Raw genomic sequence first — 21,009 nt, 5'->3', positions numbered from 1 at the left:
CATAATCCCAGTGCTTTGGGAGGCCAAGGTGGGCAGATCACTTGAGGTCAGGAGTTCTAAACCAGCCTGGTCAACATGGTGAAACCCCTTCTCTACTAAAAATACAAAAATTAGCTGGACATGGTGGTGCATGCCTGTAGTCCCAGCTACTCGGGAAACTGAAGCAGAAGAATCACTTGAACCTGGGAGGTGGAGGTTGCAGTGAGCCCAGATTCCACCATTGCACTTCAGCCTGGGCAAACAAAAAAAAGGAAAAGAAAGAAAGAAAAGAAAAATAAAATATAAAACATCTCTCTTTGTAGACGGCATGATAGTATACCTGGAAACCCCGGAGAATCTGTGATAAAACCATCTATAAACAGAATTCATCAAGGTATCAGAATATAAAATTAATATGCAAAAATCAGTAGCATTCATACATAATAGTCAGTTAGAAGATAAAGTTGGAAAACAGTCGGCCAGGCAGGGTGGCTCATGCCTGTAATCCCAGCACTTTGGGAGGCCGAGGCAGGCAGATCACCTGAGGTCAGGAGTTCTAAACCCGCCTGGCCAACATGGTGAAACCCCTTCTCTACTAAAAATACAAAAATTAGCTGCGCATGGTGGTGCATGCCAGTAGTCTCAGCTATTCAGGAGGCTGAGGCAGAAGACTCGCTTGAACCCGGGAGGCGGAGGTTGCAGTGAGCTGAGATCACGCCACTGCACTCCAGCCTGGGTGACAGAGTGAGACTCCGTCTCAAAAAAAAAGAAGATACAGTAAATGAGAAAGCCCCATTTACAATAGCAACAAAAAATAGGAATAAACCTGAGAAATGTCCAAAACCCATGTGAAAAAAACTATGAAACACTTCTAAAGGACAAAAGTAGAAAACTAGGAAGATATCCCCTGTTCTTGATTGGGGAGTCTCAGCATCATGAAAATGTCGATTCTCCCCAAGTTAATTTATCAATTTAATACCAATAAAAATTCCATTGAGCTACTTTGTTTAACTAGATAAGCTGATTGTAAAATTCATATAGCAAATTGTACACACAGGAATAGTTAGGGAAAAACTGGAAAGAGCTCTGAGGAAGGATTAACCCTAGCGGAGACTAAACACCACAAAAACTTTTATAAATAAGAGTGTGGTACTGGTACGTGAGTAGATGAACAGAAACGGAATAGGATACAAAGAATAGAATAGGTAATGCATAAGAGTGGAAAGTCTCAAAATAGACCCAACTACAAGTAAAATCTAGTATATAGTCTTTGACAAATGGTATTGGAACAACTGGGTGGACATTTGGAAAAAATAGATAAAATTAGATGTTTCTCATATTCAAGAGTAAGCTCCAAATGAATCAGAAATGTAAATGTAAAAAACAAATCTAAATAAATGTTAGGGCTGGGCACAGGGGCTTATCCCTGTAATCCCAGCACTTTGGGAGGCTGAGGTGGGAAGATCGCTTGAGCCAGGAGGTTGAGATTACAGCGAGCTATGATATAACTGTGCCACTGCACTTCAACAGGGGTGACAGTGAGACTCTGTCTCTTAAAAAAATAAATTAAATAAAAAACTAAGTATATGTTAGAAGAAAACATGGATGAATTTCTCCTTAAGTTCAGTGCAGTGAAAAGCTGTCTAACTATTGTACAACATATAGATGCAATAAAAGATAAGTTTGTCAACATAAAAGTTAAAAAGTTTGTGTGGCCAGAAATACCATAAGCAGAGTCAAAAGACAAATGGCAAACTGGGAAAAAATATTTGTAAACATATCACAGATAAAGGATTAATATCCCTAATTCATAAATAACTTGGGGGAGATAAAAAAATTATATTTAAAAAAGGCAAAAAACATGAGAATAATCACTAAAAGATATATAAAAAATGGCCTTAAACATAAGAAAATATGCTCAACTTCACTCATAATAAGAGAAATGTAGGCCGGGCGTGGTGGCTCAAGCCTGTAATCCCAGCACTTTGGGAGGCCGAGACGGGCGGATCACGAGGTCAGGAGATCGAGACCATCCTGGCTAATACGGTGAAACCCCGTCTCTACTAAAAAATACAAAAAACTAGCCGGGCAACCAGGCGGGCGCCTGTAGTCCCAGCTACTCGGGAGGCTGAGACAGGAGAATGGCGTGAACCCGGGAGGCGGAGCTTGCAGTGAGCTGAGAGCGGGCCACTGCACTCCATCCTGGGCGGCAGAGCAAGACTCCGTCTCAAAAAAAAAAAAAAAAAAAAAAAAGAAATGTAAATTAAAAAGATACTATTTCTTGTCTGATTGAGCCATTTGGGGGAAACAGGTACTCATTCATTGCTGGTAGGAATGAAAAATGGTATGACCATGGTTAGAATTTGGTAATACCCAGCAAAACTGCATATACATTTTCCCTCAACCCAGTCATCCCACTTCTAGGAAATGTGCAAAATGTGTAGCATTCTCCCTTTTATATGAAGAAGAAGAGAAAACATACATATGTCTGGGTATCATTACAAAAAAAAGAAACAAAGAATACTTTAACCATACTGAAGGTGGGGAGGGGAGAAAGAACTATTCTAAGTATTTTATTATCTACCCACAGTCTTGGTATGGGAGTGGTGGGGAAAAATACAAATCTTGAACTCTTTAGTGGGATTGTTTATTGTAGTGGTACTGGTGAAGCAATTTTGAAACTATTTTAGATGTAATAAACATGTTGATATTCAGAGTCAGTGTTCTTTCACTGGTAAAGGGACATGCAATTATGAAATGTAGGAAGGCAAGAAAGAATCCTGTGGAGACAGATTAAAAATAGAGGTACTGGGCGGGGCGTGGTGGCTCACGCCTGTAATCCCAGCACTTTGGGAGGCCGAGGCGGGCGGATCACGAGGTCAGGAGATCGAGACCATCCTGGCTAACACAGTGAAACCCCTCGTCTACTAAAAATACAAAAAAAAATTAGCTGGGCGTGGTGGCGGGCGCCTGTAGTCCCAGCTACACCGGAGGCTGGGGCAGGAGAATGGCTTGAACCTGGGGGGCGGGGCTTGCAGTGAGCCGAGATTGCACCACTGCACTCCAGCCTGGGCAACAGAGCGAGACTCCATCTCAAAAAAAAAAAAAAAAAGAAATAGAGGTACTGGTGTGAACTTAGGCTTTCTCAGATATGTGTATGTATATGTGTACATGTATTTTTCTTTTCTTTTTTTTTTTTTTGAGATGGAGTCTTACTCTGTCGCCCAGGCTGGAGTGCAGTGGTGCAATCTCGGCTCACTGCAACCTCTGCTTCCTGGGTTCAGGTGATCCTCCTGCCTCAGCCTCCCGAGTAGCTGGGACTACAGGCACATGCCACCACGCCTAGCTAATTTTTTTGTATTTTTTTTTGTAGAGACGAGGTTTCACCGTTGTTAGCCAGGATGGTCTGGATCTCCTGACCCGTGATCCGCCTGCCTTGGCCTCCCAAAGTGCTGGGATTACAGGTGTGAGCCACCACACCTGGCCACGTGTATATTTTTATGTGTATAAACGTGCATACATTTCCTTGCTCTCTCCACTGAAAGAACCATGAAGCAAAGATGCCATAGTTGCTCCGTGTGGTGGCTCACACCTGTAATCCCAACACTTTGGGAAACTGAATCGGTGGATCACTTGAGTCCAGGAGTTCAATACCAGTTTGGGCAACATGGTCAAATTCTGTCTCTCTAAAAGAAAAATAATAAATTTTAAAAAGATGCCATGGTAACAACAAACACACCCATCACCTAGATCTTTGCTGTTTCATAACCATTCCCCACTCAAGGGAACCAGGGCTCTTCAGAGAAATGGCTGAGTTTATTCTTGAGCAGGATGGCTACAAGATTAACCTGGAACATCTTTCTATACCAGAAAGTGAAGAAGTGCTCAAAAAAGACAATGGGGGCATGTCACAAAGACACAAGAGCCAGCTTGAAGGGTTTTCCTTTGGCCAAATCTGGGACTATTTGAGCATCAAAATAATTAAGTTCAGTAATGAACCATTGAAAATTACAGAGATGTATAAGTTCATACTAATAATTAATAAATAAGTAAATCACTTTGGGAGTTCAAGGAGGGAGGATCACTTGAGTCCAGGAGTTTGAGACCAGCTTGGACAACATAGTGAGACCCCACCTCTACAAACAAATAATTTAAAAAATTAGCATGGCATATTGGCACTTGCTTGTATTCCTAACTAACTGGAGGGGTGCTGAGGCAGGAGAACTGCTTGAGCCCAGGAGTTTGAAGTTATAGTGAGCTATGATTGTGCCACTGCAGTCCAGCCAGGGTAACAAAGAAGACTCTGTCTCTAAGTAAGTAAGGTAAGTAAAGTAAGTAAATGAATACGTGAGTAGAAAGGAGTTCTCTTACTTACAGTGCAGGAGTTGGAAAATCATTACTTTGCAATTGTCATGTTAAAGATTGAACCAGGCAAGAAATACCAATGAATGCTAAATCCAGGGGGACTTGAAAAACATTGATATGATACAATTAGTGAAGCTAAGAACCTTATTCCAATTCTCCCCAGTAATTATTTCACTAATGTTCTCTTTATGTTCCAGGATCCCACTCAACATCCTACATTGCTCTTACTTGTCCTTTCCCCCTGATATCCTGCATTCTGCAACAGTTCTCAGTCTTTCCTTATCTCTGTTGATCATGATAGTCTTGAGGAGTATTGATTAGTTGTTTTGCTGAATGTGTCTTAATTAGGGCCTGTTTGGTGTTGTCTCATGATTGGACCAAGGTTATGTATGCCTGGCATAAGGACCACAGAAATGGTACCATGCCCTTTTTAGTATATCGAATCACTGAGCTCTTGATGTCAGTGTCATTCCTGGTGATACTGACTTTGATAACCTGGTAACAGTGGTTTCTGCTGGGCTTTTCCATTTTACAGGGAGAAAATTAGATGAGGAGCAAGATATTTGCATGGTCTTAAAGTGTCTCCCTATAAATTGCTTACTGGTGGCAAAGGGACAGGGTGGGGGAAGTAATTATAAAGTGGGATCAGAATTAATATCACCAATGAGGGACAGATGAACATCATGTGCTTCCTGATGTGATACTCCCAGAATGACATGAAATCACCTGTGTTCTTGGGAGACCGCACAAACTCAATCTAGCCACAAGGAAACTTCAGACAACACAAAATGAGGAATATTCTATTTTTTTAAAAAAACTAATATTTATTTGGATTGTACTGTTAACTTGGTAGTTCTAGTCTGCCAATTAAAAATTTTAAAGCCTTCTGAGATAACATGGATACTTAAATCTTACTTGCTCTGTTTCTGAGCTTTAAAATGTAGTGAAAAGCATAACTGAACATGGTCAAAAGGAAGACTGAAGATCACATAAGTGGAAGGAGGAAGAAGGGGAGTAGAGGACGGAGACAATAGAAGAAAATTAACATTCGTTGAGTACTTGTCATGTGTTAGGCTCCGTGCAAATTCTTTTACCCTTTATCTCAGTCCTTTGAGGTGGAGAAATGGACACACATAACAGATAAAATAACTTGCCTGAGGTTATGTAGCTAGTAAATGGTATAGCTAGGATTTACATCCAGGGCTTCTGATTCTGGATCCAGCTTTTCTCCCCCCGCCTCCTATGCCACACTGCTTTCTGTTGAAACTGAACTATTTCAAAAAGAGTCAATAGCTTCTCAGCCTTGGTAGTGCTCATGTTTTGGCTTGGATAAATCTTTGTTGTGGGCGCACTGCAGAATGTTTGATAGCATCCCTTACCTCTACCCACTAGATTCCAACAGCACCCTTCTGCTGTGACAACCAGAAATGTTTCTAGACATTGTATGGTGTCCCCTGGGGAACAAAAATCACTGGTTGAGAACTGCTGCTCTAAGGATTATGTCAAGGACCAAGTACTCTGTTGGAAGGTATAGGCAAGAGTAGTCAGATACTTCTTTATTATATATTTAATAGAGAGATGGACTCCAGCTAGAAACACCAGCTTCATGTACTTGTGGAAGAGATAGTTTATTGTTTTATTAGTCTTGGTTTCTGTGACATTTCTCTCCCTAGATTATCCTCCAGTGTTTTGGACCTCACTTTCTCCATTGTCTTTGCTGGCAGCTGCTTCTCTTTTTAACAACTGACTCTTGGTGTTTCTCTTCTCTTTATATTCTTTCCTGGATGGTCTCATCTGTTTCCATTGATGCTCCACTTTGGCATATTTCATTGTCATCTACTTGGCACTTCCACTTGGATATCTCAGAATAGTGGTTCTGAGCCTCACAGCAGACCTGAATCATAAACTGCGAGTAGAACCCAGAAATTTGTTTTAGTAAACTCTCAGGGTGATTTAGATGCTTCCTTAATCCCAGATTTTCACCACGTAAACGGATGGTGCCACTATTCACCCAGCTAGCTGGAGTCCTCCTTGATTTCTTCCTTCATCACCACCCACTACTTCACTTCCAAACTAAGGAATTTCTATTCTTAGTTCTCAAATATTTATCTTGGATCTATCTACTTTTCTTCATTTTCTGTATTAGTGTGCTAGGGCTACTGTTACAAAGTACCACAAATTGGGTAGCTTAAATAGCAGCAATGTAATGTTTCACAGTTCTGGAGACTAGAAGTCCAAGATAAAGTGTTGTCAGGGTTGGTTCCTTTTGAGGGCTATGAGAATTTGTTCTGTGTCTCTTGCCTAGCTTCTGGTGGTTTGCTGGCAACCTTTAGCATTCCTTGGCTTGTATCACCTGATCTCTGCTTTCATCTTCACTTGGCATTCCCCCTGTTTGTGTTTCTGTGTCCAGAGTTCCCCTTTTTATAAGGGCATCAGTCATTGGAGTAGGACCCATCCTAATGACATCAACTAATCACACCTATAAGAACCCAATTTCCAAATAAGGTCACCTTCTGAAGTACTGGGGGTTAGAACTTCAACATATGAAATTTGGGGATGTGGGGAGGACACAATTCAATTCATAACGCCTCTATTACTTTGGTCTAGGCCGCTGTCATCTCTCTCTTAAACATGGTTGCAGTCTACTAACAGGTATCCCCATTTCACTCTTAAACCCCCATAACTCATTCTCCACACAGGGAGCAAGGATGATTTTTGAAAATACCATCTCACTACCTTCTTTTCTCTTTAGTAACTTCTGTTGCATAGGCAAAAGCTAAACTTCTATAATGGCCTGTAAGATTCTTCATAATCTGGTCCTTTCCCGTCTCTCTTCAAACTCATCTTCTACTACCCTTTTCTTTATTATTCTCCAGCCATATTGATTTTTTTTTTTTTAAACAAGACTTTGGCCTCAAATATGCCAAGATCTTTGCTTCTTCTTGGCCACTGCACATGATCATACTTCTATCTGGAATATCCTTCTCTAACTCCTTTGAATAATTAGCTCCTTCTTATCCTCCAGGTCTCTACTTAAATGTCACCTACTTCAGAGAAGCTTCCCCTTACTACCCTAAATGAAGTTTCCTTACTTTCCTCACTTATTGTCTATCTCAGCCTCTTGTTTGGTTCTTTTACAATTTTTTTTCTGCCATCCTTTCCCCTCCTGCTCTATTATAAACTCTGAGTCAAATTACTATGTCTGTCTTGTTCATCTTTATAACATGCCTAAGGAAAATAACATGCTCACAAAGTACTTGTTGGATGAATGTATGTTCCCAACTTAGTGCTGAGTGCTCCATAAATGTTTATAGAATGAGTATGAATAGATTTTAGTCTTGACAGTCCAGGATCATATTAAGATATACCCTCCTCTGTCTAAAAATTATGGTGTTTGTAATACTTGGCATCTCTGAATGATCTGAACCTGACAGGAGTACTTTTTCATATGGAGTGTTTAGGTCATTGGGGTAAAAGACTGTTGCCAGAGACTTGTAGCTTTTTCTTTCTTTGCAGTTGACTAATCTCCTTCAGAATCAAGCAGTGAAAGGAAAAGTTGCTGGAGCACTCCTGAGAGCTATCTTCAAAGGTAATAATAATGTAACTTCTGTCTATCTCCTGCATTCATTGGTAGATTTGTTTAGTTTTGGTACTTTTCTTACTGTTTGAAGCCCCACTGGAACATTTTCCATGTTTTGAGGCTTCTGCAGAATCAACTACAGCAGCAGTTTCCTGTCTAGTGGACTTAAATAATTTTACTGAAGGGAGTTGAAGTGGCTACCTGAGATTGTGTTGCTGATTTTGGAGCCTATAATTACATAATGTGCTTTTCGTAAAATCTGCTTTGGTTTACTTGTGCTTTTAAGATTGTGGAGAAGAGAACAGCAATGTTTAATACATAATCCATGCTTAACAAGGGGCGAGTAACCGCTGGGGTTTAATGAAATGGGGTATCTTAAGGTGCCTTGTATAGAGATTCTTCATGCCCAGTGAGACATATTTGTTCTCCTGTCTTGAACAAGGGCTAGTTTAAGTTGTTGCAGATTGTGACTTATAGTGGTTTTATAAATTCTGGTAGGATAAAATTTTACAAGGCAAAAATTAAAAGTGTCTTTGGACTCTTAATTAGGTATGTTAACTTGGTTTATTTTTCTTCGCCCAAGTAAATTAGATCTCTTCTGCAAGGGTACAAAAACACATCTTCCTATTCATGAAAGAACTTTCGTTTTTGTTTTTTGTTTTTTTTTTTTATTATTATACTTTAAGTTCTAGGGTACATGTGCACAACATGCAGGTTTGTTACATATGTATACATGTGCCATGTTGATGTGCTGCACCCATTAACTCGTCATTTACATTGGATATATCTCCTAATGCAACCCCTCCCCCACCCCCTCCCCACAATAGGACCCCGTGTGTGATGCTCCCCTTCCTGTGTCCAAGTGATCTCATTGTTCAATTCCCACCTATGAGTGAGAACATGCGGTATTTGGTTTCTGTTCTTGTGATAGTTTGCTGAGAGTGATAGTTTCCAGCTGCATCCATGTCCCACAAAGGACACGAACTCATCCTTTTTTATGGATGCATAGTATCCATGGTGTATATGTGCCACATTTTCTTAATCCAGTCTGTCACTGATGGACATTTGGGTTGATTCCAAGTCTTTGTTATTGTGAATAGTGCCACAATAAACATACATGTGCATGTGTCTTTATAGCAGCATGACTTATAATCCTTTGGGTATATCCCCAGTAATGGGATGGCTGGGTCAAATGGTATTTCTACTTTTAGATCCTTGAGGAATCGCCACACTGTTTTCCACAATGGTTGAACTAGTTTACAGTCCCATGAACAGTGTAAAAGTGTTCCTATTTCTCTACATCCTCTCCAGCACCTGTTGTTTCCTGATTTTTTAGTGATTGCCATTCTAACTGGTGTGAGATGGTATTTCATTTTGGTTTTGATTTGCATTTCTCTAATGGCGAGTGATGATGAGCATTTTTTCATGTGTCTGTTGGCTGTATGAACGTCTTCTTTTGAGAAGTGTCTGTTCATAACCTTTGCCTACTTTTTGATGGGGTTGTTTGTTTATTTCTTGTAAATTTGATTGAGTTCTTTATAGGTTCTGGATATTAGCCCTTTGTCAGATGAGTAGACTGCAAAAATTTTCTCCTGTTCTGTAGGTTGCCTGTTCACTCTGATGGTAGTTTCTTTTGCGGTGCAGAAGCTCTTTAGTTTAATTAGATCCCATTTGTCAATTTTGGGTTTTGTTGTCGTTGCTTTTGGTATTTTAGACATGAAGTCCTTGCCCATGCCTATGTCCTGAATGATATTACCTAGGTTTTCTTCTAGGGTTTTTATGGTTTTAGGTCTAACATTTAAGTCTCTAATCCATCTTGAATTAATTTTCGTATAAGAAGTAAGGAAAGGATCCAGTTTCAGCTTTCTACTTATGGCTAGCCAATTTTCCCAGCACCATTTATTAAATAGGGAATCCTTTCCCCATTTCTTGTTTTTGTCAGGTTTGTCAAAGATCAGATGGCTGTAGATGTGTGGTATTATTTCTGAGGGCTCTGTTCTGTTCCATTGGTCTGTATCTCTGTTTTGGTACCAGTACCATGCTGTTTTGGTTACTGTAGCCTTGTAGTATAGTTTGAAGTCAGGTAGCATGATGCCTCCAGCTTTGTTCTTTTGGCTTAGGATTGTCTTGGCAATGCAGGGTCTTTTTTGGTTCCACATGAACTTTAAAGCAGTTTTTTCCAATTCTGTGAAGAAAGTCATTGGTAGCTTAATGAGAATGGCATGAATCTATAAATTACCTTGGGCAGTATGGCCATTTTCACAATATTGATTCTTCCTATCCATGAGCATGGTATGTTCTTCTATTTGTTTGTGTCCTCTTTTATTTCACTGAGCAGTGGTTTGTAGTTCTCCTTGAAGAGGCCCTTTACATCCCTTGTAAGTTGAATTCCTAGGTATTTTATTCTCTTTGAAGCTGTTGTGAATGGGAGTTCATTCATGATTTGGCTCTTTGTTACTGGTGTACAAGAATGCTTGTGATTTTTGCACATTGATTTTGTATCCTGAGACTTTGCTGAAGTCACTTATCAGCTTAAGGAGATTTTGGTCTGAGACAATGGAGTTTTCTAAATATGCAATCATGTCATCTGCAAATAGGGAGAGACAATTTGACTTCTTCTTTTCCTAACTGAATACCCTTTATTTCTTTCTCTTGCCTGATTGCCCTAGCCAGAACTTCCAACACTATGTTGAATAGGAGTAGTGAGAGAGGGCATCCCTGTCTTGTACCAGTTTTCAAAGGGAATGCTTCCAGTTTTTGCCCATTCAGTATGATATTGGCTGTGGGTTTGTCATAAATAGCTCTTATTATTTTGAGATACGTTCCATCAATACCGAATTTATTGAGAGTTTTTAGCATGAAAGGCTGTTGAATTTTGTCAAAGGCCTTTTCTGCATCTATTGAGATAATCATGTGGTTTTTGTCTTTGGTTCCGTTTATATGCTGGATTACGTTTATTGGTTTGCGTATGTTGAACCAGTCTTGCATCCCAGAAATGAAGCCCACTTGATCATGGTGGATAAGCTTTTTGATGTGCTGCTGGATTCGGTTTGCCAGTATTTTGTTGAGGATTTTTGCATCGATGTTCATCAGGGATATTGGTCTAAAATTCTTTTTTTGTTGTATCTCTGCCAGGCTTTGGTATCAGGATGATGTTGGCCTCGTCAAACGAGTTAGGGAGGATTCCCTCTTTTCTATTGATTGGAATAGTTTCAGAAGGAATGGTACCAACTCCTCCTTGTACCTCTGGTAGAATTCGGCTGTGAATCCGTCTGGTCCTGGACTTTTTTTGGTTAGTAGGCTATTAATTATTGCCTCAATTTCAGAGCCTGCTATTGGTCTTTTCAGGGATTCAACTTCTTCCTGGTTTAGTCTTGGGAGAGTGTATGTGGCCAGGAAATTATCCATTTCTTCTAGGTTTTCTAGTTTATTTGCATAGAGGTGTTTATAGTATTCTCTGATGGTAGTTTGTATTTCTGTGGGGTCGGTGGTGATATCCCCTTTATCATTTTTTATTGCGTCTATTTGATTCTTCTCTCTTTTCTTCTTTATTAGTCTTGCTAGCGGTCTATCAATTTTGTTGATCTTTTCAAAAAACCAGCTCCTGGATTCATTGATTTTTTTGGAGGGTTTTTTGTGTCTCTATCTCCTTCAGTTTTGCTCTGATCTTAGTTATTTCTTGCCTTCTGCTAGCTTTTGAATGTGTTTGCTCTTGCTTCTCTAGTTCTTTTAATTGTGATGTTAGGGTATCAATTTTAGATCGTTCCTGCTTTCTCTTGTGGGCATTTAGTGCTATAAATTTCCTTCTATACACTGCTTTAAATGTGTCCCAGAGATTCTGGTATGTTGTATCTTTGTTCTCATTGGTTTCAAAGAACATCTTTATTTCTGTCTTCCTTTCGTTATGTACCCAGTAGTCATTCAGGAGCAGGTTGTTCAGTTTCCATGTAGTTGAGCAGTTTTGATTGAGTTTCTTAGTCCTGAGTTCTAGTTTGATTGCACTGTGGTCTGAGAGACAGTTTGTTATAATTTCTGTTCTTTTACATTTACTGAGGAGTGCTTTACTTCCAACTATGTGGTCAATTTTGTAGTAAGTGCGATGTGGTGCTGAGAAGAATGTATATTCTGTTGATTTGGGGTGGAGAGTTCTGTAGACGTCTATTAGTTCCGCTTGGTGCAGAGATGAGTTCAATTCCTGGATATCCTTGTTAACTTTCTGTCTCGTTGATCTGTCTAATGTTGACAGTGGGGTGTTGAAGTCTCCCATTGTTATTGTATGGGAGTCTAAGTCTCTTTGTAAGTCTCTAAGGACTTGTTTTATGAATCTGGGTGCTCCTGTATTGGGTGCATATATATTTAGGATAGTTAGCTCTTCCTGATGAATTGATCCCTTTACCATTACGTAATGGCCTTGTCTCTTTTGATCTTTGATGGTTTAAAGTCTGTTTTATCAGAGACTAGGATTGCAACCCCTGCTTTTTTTTGTTTTCCTTTTGGTAGATCTTCCTCCATCCCTTTATTTTGAGCCTATCCCTTTATTTTGAGCCTCCATCCCTTTATTTTGAGTCTCTGCGTGTGAGATGGGTCTCCTGAATACAGCAAACTGATGGGTCTTGACTATCCAATTTGCCAGTCTGTGTCTTTTAATTGGACCATTTAGTCCATTTACATTTTTTTTTTTTTTTTCTGAGACGGAGTCTCACTCTGGAGTCGCCCAGGCTGGAGTGCAGTGGCCAGATCTCAGCTCACTGCAAGCTCCGCCTCCCGGGTTTACACCATTCTCCTGCCTCAGCCTCCTGAGTAGCTGGGACTACAGGCGCCTGCCACCTCGCCCGGCTAGTTTTTGTATTTTTTAGTAGAGATGGGGTTTCACCGTGTTAGCCAGGATGGTCTCGATCTCCTGACCTCGTGATCCACCTGTCTTGGCCTCCCAACGTGCTGGGATTACAGACTTAGCCACCGCGCCCGGCCTAGTCCATTTACATTTAAGGTTAATATTGTTATGTGTGAACTTGATCCTGTCATTATGATATTAGCTGGTTATTTTGCTCGTTAGTTGATACAGTTTCTTCCTAGCATTGATGGACTTTACATTTTGACGTGTTTTTGCAATGGCTGGTACCTGTTGTTCCTTTCCATGTTTAGTGCTTCCTTCGGGATCTCTTGTAGGGCAGGCCTGGTGGTGACAAAATCTCTCAGCATTTGCTTGTCTGTAAAGGATTTTATTTCTCCTTCACTTATGAAACTTAGTTTGGCTGGATATGAAATTCTGGGTTGAAAATTCTTTAAGAATGTTGAATATTGGCCCCCACTGTCTTCTGGCTTGGAGAGTTTCTGCCGAGAGATCTGCTGTTAGTCTGGTGAGCTTCCTTTTGTGGGTAACCCGACCTTTCTCTCTGGCTGCCCTTAACATTTTTTCCTTCATTTCAACTTTGGTGAATCTGACAATTATGTGTCTTGGAGTTGCTCTTCTCAAGGAGTATCTTTGTGGCATTCTCTATATTTCCTGAATTTGGATGTTGGCCTGCCTTACTAGGTTGGGGAAGTTCTCCTGGATGATATCCTGCAGAGGGTTTTCCATCTTGGTTCCATTTTTCCTGTCACTTTCAGGCACACCAATCAGACGTAGATTTGGTCTTTTCACATAATCCGATACTTCTTGGAGGCTTTGTTCATTTCTTTTTACTCCTTTTTCTCCACACTTCTCTTCTCGCTTCATTTCATTCATTTGATCTTCAATAGCTGATACTCTTTATTCCAGTTGATCAAGTTGGTTGCTGAAGCTTGTGCATTTGTCACGTATTTCTTGTGTTATGGTTTTCATCTCTATCAGTTCTTTTAAGGTCTTCTCTGCATTGATTATTCTAGTTATCCGTTCATCCATTCTTTTTTCAAGGTTTTTAGTTTCTTTGCGCTGGTTACGTAGTTCCTCCTTTAGCTCTGAGAAGTTTGATCGACTGAAGCCTTCTTCTCTCAATTCGTCAAAGTCATTCTCCGTCCAGCTTTGTTCCGTTGCTGGCGATGAGCTGCGTTCCTTTGGAGGGGGAGATGTGCTCTGATTTTTTGAATTTCCAGCTTTTCTGCATTGCTTTTTCCCCATCTTTGTGGTTTTATCTGCCTTTGGTCTTTGATGATGGTGACGTACTGATGGGGTTTCGGTGTGGGTGTCCTTTCTGTTTGTTAGTTTTCCTTCTAACAGTCAGGACCCTCAGCTGTAGGTCTGTTGGAGTTTGCTTCAGGTCCACTCCAGACCCTGTTTGCCTGGGTATCAGCAGCAGAGGCTGCAGAAGATACAATATTGCTGCACAGCGAGTGTTGCTGTCTGATTCTTGCTTTGGAAGCTTCATCTCAGGGGTGTACCCAGCCGTGTGAGGTATGAGGTATCGGTCTGCACCTAGTGTGGGATGTCTCCCAGTTAGGCTGCTCTGGAGTCAGGGACCCAATTGAGCAGGCAGTCTGTCCATTCTCAGATCTCAGCCTCCGTGCTGGGAGATCCACTGCTCTCTTCAAAGCTATCAGCTGGGCATTTACCTCTGCTGAGGTTTCTGCTGCTTTTTATTTAGCTATGCCCTGTCCCCAGAGGAGGAGTCTACAGAGGCAGGCCGGCCTCCTTGAGCTGTGGTGGGCTCCACCCAATTTGGTGGCTTCATTTACCCACTTAAGCCTCAGCAATGGCGGGTGCCCCTCCCTCAGCCTTGCTGCTGCTTTGCAGTTAGATCTCAGACTGCTGTGCTAGCAATGAGGGAGGCTCCGTGGACGTGGGACCCTCCTGACCAGGTGTGAGGTATAATCTCCTGGTGTGCTGTTTGCTAAGACCCTTGGTAAAGCGCAGTATTAGGGTGGGAGTTACCCGATTTTCCAGGTGTTGTGTGTCTCAGTTCCCCTGGCTAGGAAAAGGGATTCCCTTCCCCCTTGTGCTTCCCAGGTGAGGCGATGCCTCGCCCTGCTTCAGCTCTCGCTGGTTGGGCTGCACCAGCTGACCAGCACCGATTGTCCGGCACTCCCCAGTGAGATGAACCCGGTACCTCAGTTGAAAATGCAGAAATCACCCATCTTCTGTGTCACTCATGCTGGGAGCTGGAGGCTGGAGCTGTTCCTATTCAGTCATCTTGGGCGTGCCACTGTTTTTTTTTTTTTTTTTTTTTGAGAGGGAATCTCGCTCTGTCCCAGGCTGCAGTGCAGTGGCATGATCTCGGCTCACTGCAAGCTCCGCCTCTCAGGTTCACGCCATTCTCCTGCCTCAGCCTCCCGAGTAGCTGGGACTACAGGCGCCTACCACCATGCCCAGCTAATTTTTTTTGTATTTTAGTAGAGACGGGGTTTCACCATGTTAGCCAGGATGGTCTCGATCTCCTGACCTTGTGATCCGCCCGCCTCAGCCTCCCAAAGTGCTGGGATTACAGGCGTGAGTCACCGTGCTCCGCCGAAAGAACTTTCAAGATTGGTTGAGTCAACCTGTATGGAAACTTACTAAATGTTTTATAGAAATATCAGAGAAAAGGAAATAATGAAAGATCAATAGCAGCTGTCTATGTGCACTACTAAATGGAAGAGCAATTCTATGGCTTTTATTATATTCACAGTTGTGTATCCATTACCACAATTGATTTTAAAACAATTTCATTACCCCTGAAAGAAGGTTTGCATCTCTTAGATGTCACCTCTCCAAACCCCTAGTCCATTCCAGTCCTAAGAAACCACGAATCTACTTTTTGTCTCTACAGATTTGTGTATTTTGGACATTTCAGTTAGTGGAATCATTCTACATATGGTCCTTTGTGACTGACTTCTTTCATTTGTAATGTTACAAAGGTTCTTCTATGTTGTAATATGTATCTGCTGAATAATATTCCATTATGTGGATATACAACATTTTTCCATTCATGAGTTGGTGAAGACTTAAGTTGTGTCTATTTTCTGGCTATTATAAATAATACTACTATGAACATTTATGTATAGATTTTTGTGTGGACATATGTTTTCCTTCCTCTTGGATATATATCTAGGAGTGGAATTGCCAGATCATATGGAAACTCTTATGTTTAAGTGTTTGAGAAACCGCCAAACTGTTTTCCACTGTGGCTGGATTAGGATGCCCATTTTTTCACATCCTCATCAACACTTGTTATTATCTTTTTTTCAGTTTTAATTTATTTTCATCACTTTTTCTTCATGATCCAGATATTTTAAAATGCAATGAAAATTAACTTTTAATGACATGTTCAGGGACTGGCACTAAAAAAAATTTTCAGACTGCAAATGAGTTATACAAATGAAAATATCAAATGGAGATCCAGTTATCAAAATGAAAGCACTCAACATATTAAAAGTTCACAAGTATTTGTATAGAGCACATTAAAAAAGCTTGCTTACTGTTGTGATTTTAAAGAACTATTGCAGAAGTTTGAAGAAAATAGATTTATTAACTTATTAAATTTGGGTTACTGGACTTCTCAAAAGCTGTAAGACCTATTAGAAGGTTACTTCATCCTGTACTACATAATTATTCAAATAAATTAATAAAATAGGTGGATGAAGAAAAGATGACATTTTAGTCCCCTTACTTTGGCTAAATTAAGCACTTTTTCAAAGCCCTTAACCATTGCTTTTCTAAGCACTATAGTAATCAGTTGTTTGATAATTCTATTTTTTGTATTTAACTACAAACCTGTTCGTTTTTCCTATTTATCTATCAATCTTGTAAGATTTCTTCCTTTGTTTCTGTACCCCCTGTTTAAAAAAATAAGGTTCCCCCTGCCATGAGGAAGCTGGAACACTTAGGAGACGTAAGATATACACTTATTGTATCCAGTTGGTGGAATCAGGGGATTTGCAGAAAGAAATAGCGTCTGAAATCATAGGATTACTGATGCTGGAGGTAAGATGGCAAACAGAAACTTTTATTTGAGGGTAGATTTTGGGGGGTTTGTAGTTTGTTGAGGGAAGGAAGACTTAAGTGCCTAACCTAGCATAGTTCTTATTTATGAATAAGACCTGTTGTTAAAAAACAAAGAAGCAGGCAGGCTGGGCATGGTGACTCACACCTGTAATCCCAGCCCTTTGGGAGGCTGAGGTGGGAGGATCACTTGAGCTCAGGAGTTTGAGACCAGCCTGAGCAACATGGTGAAACCCCATCTCTACCAAAAATACAAAAGAAAAAAAAATTAACCAGGCTGGTGGTGCGTGTCAGTGGTCACAGCTACTTGGGAGGCTGAGGCAAGAAGATCGCCTGAGCCAGGGAGGTGGAGGTTGCAGTGAGCCGAGATTGTGCCACTGCAGTCCAGCCTGGGCAGCAGAGTGAGACCCCATCTCAAAAAAAGGCAGATGAATGGGTTATAATCCACTTAGATGTTCATATTACATTTCTGGTACCATGGACATATATCTCTTTGAAGAGCTGGCATATCTGAAAGCATTAGGGAACCGACAGAGGATTCTACCTTTTGAAGCCCTGCACAATTATAACTATGTACCAGACAGAGCAGAATGTTTCCGTAAATCCCTTATGGGACCAGTTCTGGATCTCAGACAATTAATTTATTTCAGCAAAAGACTTTATTTCTTAGATATATCAAACATGGGATTTCTGCTTGAGATTTCCTTTATCCTGTGAACTTTTAGGCTCACCACTTTCCAGGACCATTATTGGCTGAATTAGCCAATGAGTTTATTAGTGCTGTCAGAGAAGGCAGCCTAGTGAATGGAAAATCTTTGGAGTTACTACCTATCATTCTCACTGCCCTGGCTACCAAAAAGGAAAATCTGGCTTATGGAAAAGGTAATTTTCTTCCAATTTTATTGGCTTTTTCTCTATTCACATACTCAAATTTATTGCTCGGTATATTTTGCATTTCTAGGTGTACTGAGTGGGGAAGAATGTAAGAAGCACTTGATTAGCACCCTATGTTCTGGCAGGTGAGTCTTATTAATATGTAGAACTTTCTTAGGAGTACAAGTGGCCAAAAAAAAAAAACCATTTCATTTCAGGAATTTATGTCTGTGAAGGTTTTAAGTCCTTCTTTTTTGTAGTTTTTAATATAACACTATAAAACTGTTTAGTCTGCAATGAATTAGTGAGAAAGAGATGATTTACTATATTCTGTCCTCTAAGACTGTTCGTATAGTTTTATTTGCTTGACTGTGTATCTTAGTACAGCAATTTATTGTGTTAAGATACACATAATTAAATGTTAATTTAGTGTGTTTAATGCTCCAATCTAAGCATTATTGGAGTCTCAAGGTCGTGAAGGCTGGGGAAGTCACCCTGCTGCTGCATCTTTTCTTTCTTTCTTTTTTTTTTTTGAGGGAGTAGAATATACAAATAATGTATCCTTTAGCCAGTAATTGTATTTCTGGGAATCTACATTAAAGAATGACTCCAGCATACAAGAAAATCCTCACATATGAACATGTTCAACAAGAAATTTGTGACCAATATAAGCATACAGTAATAGAGACATGTAAACTATGTAAGTTAAGGTAGAGCCACTCCATGACATTTATACCTATTAAAAGTGAAATGTATACATCAAAGATGAAAAATTCTTACCATATAATTAACAAAATAAAGAGATTACTATGTTATATAATACTGTGATTGCATGTAGGTTTGTTAAAAAGAACAAGAAGGGAATACCCAAGATTATCTAAACCAGATAATTGTTTTTATGGTTCCTTACATAAGATCCCTTACATAAATAATTTTAAGCATGTATGTATCAATTTATTTGTTTTTAATTACACAAGAGTTTATTCAATACATGTTGTAATATACCTTTCATTTTTTATTTAATACAGCTGTCCATGTCAGCATTTACAACTCTACATCATTCTTTTTAATGGTTTGCAGTAATCTATTATTTGGCTAATCTACAATTGTAGGATTATTTGGTTGTTTCCAGTTTTTGTGCTATTACAAAGAGTGTTTTAATGAACGTCTTTTTAAATTTTAAATAGAGATGGGAATCTTGCTTTATTGCCCAGGCTGGTCTTGAACTCCTGGCCTCAAGTGATCCTTGGCCTCCCAAAGTGTGGGGATAATAGGCATGAGCCATTGCACCTGGCCTGAACATCTTTATATATCTAGATGACCTTTTGTAAGCATGTACATGGCATATATTTCAAATAGTAAATCCGGTAGATCTGTGATTATGTGCGTTTTTAAAGTTGATAAATACCGCCAACTTGTCATGCATTCCCTAAAACAGTATGTGAAGAGTGTTTGTTTTCCACAATCTCACCAACATTGGGTATCATCAGAATTTTGATTTTGCAAGTCAGATAGGTTAACAACCGCTATTTTATTGTTTTAAGTGGTATTTATTTGATCTTGTTTCTCAGTATTGCAAAATCAAACTTGAATTGGCCCTTTTTTTGTCCTCATTAATTTTACAAAGTTATATCTAAATAAGTTGGAATGAAATAAACTTTCTTTGTCATTTTCTTCTACCAGGTGGGATCAGCAATACGTAATCCAGCTCACCTCCATGTTCAAGTAAGCATCATCTTTCCCTTTTCTTTGTATATCCTGCTTTGTGAACTTACTTGCTAGAAATTAAACCATAGCAAACGTAAACATCACTCTCTCCTGACTGTAAGAATATTAGTAGTTATGTTTTCTGTTACAAATTTCCTCCCCAGTCTTGCTCCTTTTTGGCTTTATTTACTTACTTAAAATGTAACTTTATGATTTTTTTTCTAAGATGACTTTGCTTAGGTAAGGTTATTGGTTCCCTTAAAGGTTCTTCATTAGAGAAAAATCAAAAGGGACAGTTATAATAATCTATTATCTCTTTAATTCTCTGCTCCCAAGTTTTATTTCTTAAAGTATGTTTAATGGAATTTTAACCACTGTAAAGCCCTGAATTGAATTTCTGAAAACAAGGCAGTTGGACTCTGTCTGTAGCCTTTAGAATCTTTGATCCACAGGGATGTCCCTCTGACTGCAGAAGAGGTGGAATTTGTGGTGGAAAAAGCATTGAGCATGTTCTCCAAGATGAATCTTCAAGAAATACCACCTTTGGTCTATCAGCTTCTGGTTCTCTCCTCCAAGGTACAAATGGAAAATTGTTTCTCCTTAGTTCTTGTGGTATGACCAGTTATGACTATTCAACTTATTCATACCCTTGGTTTACATAGCAGAACAAACATAGCCAAACATAGATGCTTTCATTTCATGTTTAGTGGTTTGGTTTGGTCTGGTAAAAAGATCATGCTTCTCATCCAAGGAAAACATGCATTATCTCTTCTATTGCTACATTTCCTTTGTGGTGGTAAAAGGGATAAAGATCTCAGAAACGGTAGACTATAGGCCCCATAAATTCTTACAGTAAGAGGTATTTCAAATCTTGTTTCAACATGAAAGTGTTCTATACATTCTTAGTTTGAGTCTAAGTCATAGATTATTTATTTAAATTTGTACTGGAGAATTCTTTAAGCTGAAAAGTACTTTGAATTCAACTTGGTTATTTTGCTGTTAATTGGGAGACCTTACAAATTTTGTATTGTTTTCAGGGAAGCAGAAAGAGTGTTTTGGAAGGAATCATAGCCTTCTTCAGTGCACTAGATAAGCAGCACAATGAGGAACAGAGTGGTGATGAGTGAGTAATATAGTGTAGAAATAAAGATCATTTTTACAAATTCATCTTCTCATTGTGTATTTTAGCTACTTCATTTTCTTCTCTTTTACTGTCTAACTTCACCTCAGCACAAAACTTGTCTAATCTTCTCCTGGCTGCTCAGTAATAAAGAGAATAACATGATCTCTTCAGCTCTTTCATTTTCACCTTTCCAGGAAAATAGCAATAATTGTCCTATAAGCTGCAAGTTTAAAACCTATTTATTAAGTGTCAACTCTCTGCCAGGAACTGTTTAGTCTTGGGGCTACCGTGTTGAACCAGTCAGACAACGTCCCTGCTCTTGCAGAGCTTCAATTTTGTGAGAAGAGGACAGAAAATAAATAACAAGAAAAATATTAGAGTGAAAAGTGCTATGCAGATAATTCAAATGGATGATCTAACACTGACAGTATAGCTACTTTAGATTGGGTCAGGGAAAACCTCTCTCAGATGTACTATTTTAACTGA

General features: G+C 39.6%; 1 protein-coding gene across 7 annotated transcripts in view; it reads left to right on the top strand.

Moving 5' to 3' along the window:
* Positions 1–21,009, top strand: part of FANCI (FA complementation group I) — a 92,896-nt gene that overhangs the window by 6,955 nt on the left and 64,932 nt on the right. For all 7 annotated transcript variants that reach the window (XR_004431837.1, XR_004431838.1, XR_004431836.1 and 4 more), the window contains exons 3-9: positions 7,861–7,933; positions 16,672–16,802; positions 17,546–17,702; positions 17,782–17,839; positions 19,377–19,418; positions 19,853–19,976; positions 20,438–20,523. Coding sequence is in view for 4 of the 7 variants with exons in the window: in XM_033189061.1 (XP_033044952.1) it covers positions 7,861–7,933; positions 16,672–16,802; positions 17,546–17,702; positions 17,782–17,839; positions 19,377–19,418; positions 19,853–19,976; positions 20,438–20,523 (671 nt within the window). In the remaining 3 variants the exon portion in view is untranslated. The remainder of the gene's footprint in view (positions 1–7,860; positions 7,934–16,671; positions 16,803–17,545; positions 17,703–17,781; positions 17,840–19,376; positions 19,419–19,852; positions 19,977–20,437; positions 20,524–21,009) is intronic.

Source organism: Trachypithecus francoisi, unplaced genomic scaffold (assembly GCF_009764315.1).
Source record: "Trachypithecus francoisi isolate TF-2019V2 unplaced genomic scaffold, Tfra_2.0 Lachesis_group3, whole genome shotgun sequence".
NCBI classification, from domain to species: Eukaryota; Metazoa; Chordata; class Mammalia; order Primates; family Cercopithecidae; genus Trachypithecus; species Trachypithecus francoisi.
This window is presented reverse-complemented; position numbering and strand designations above follow the sequence as displayed.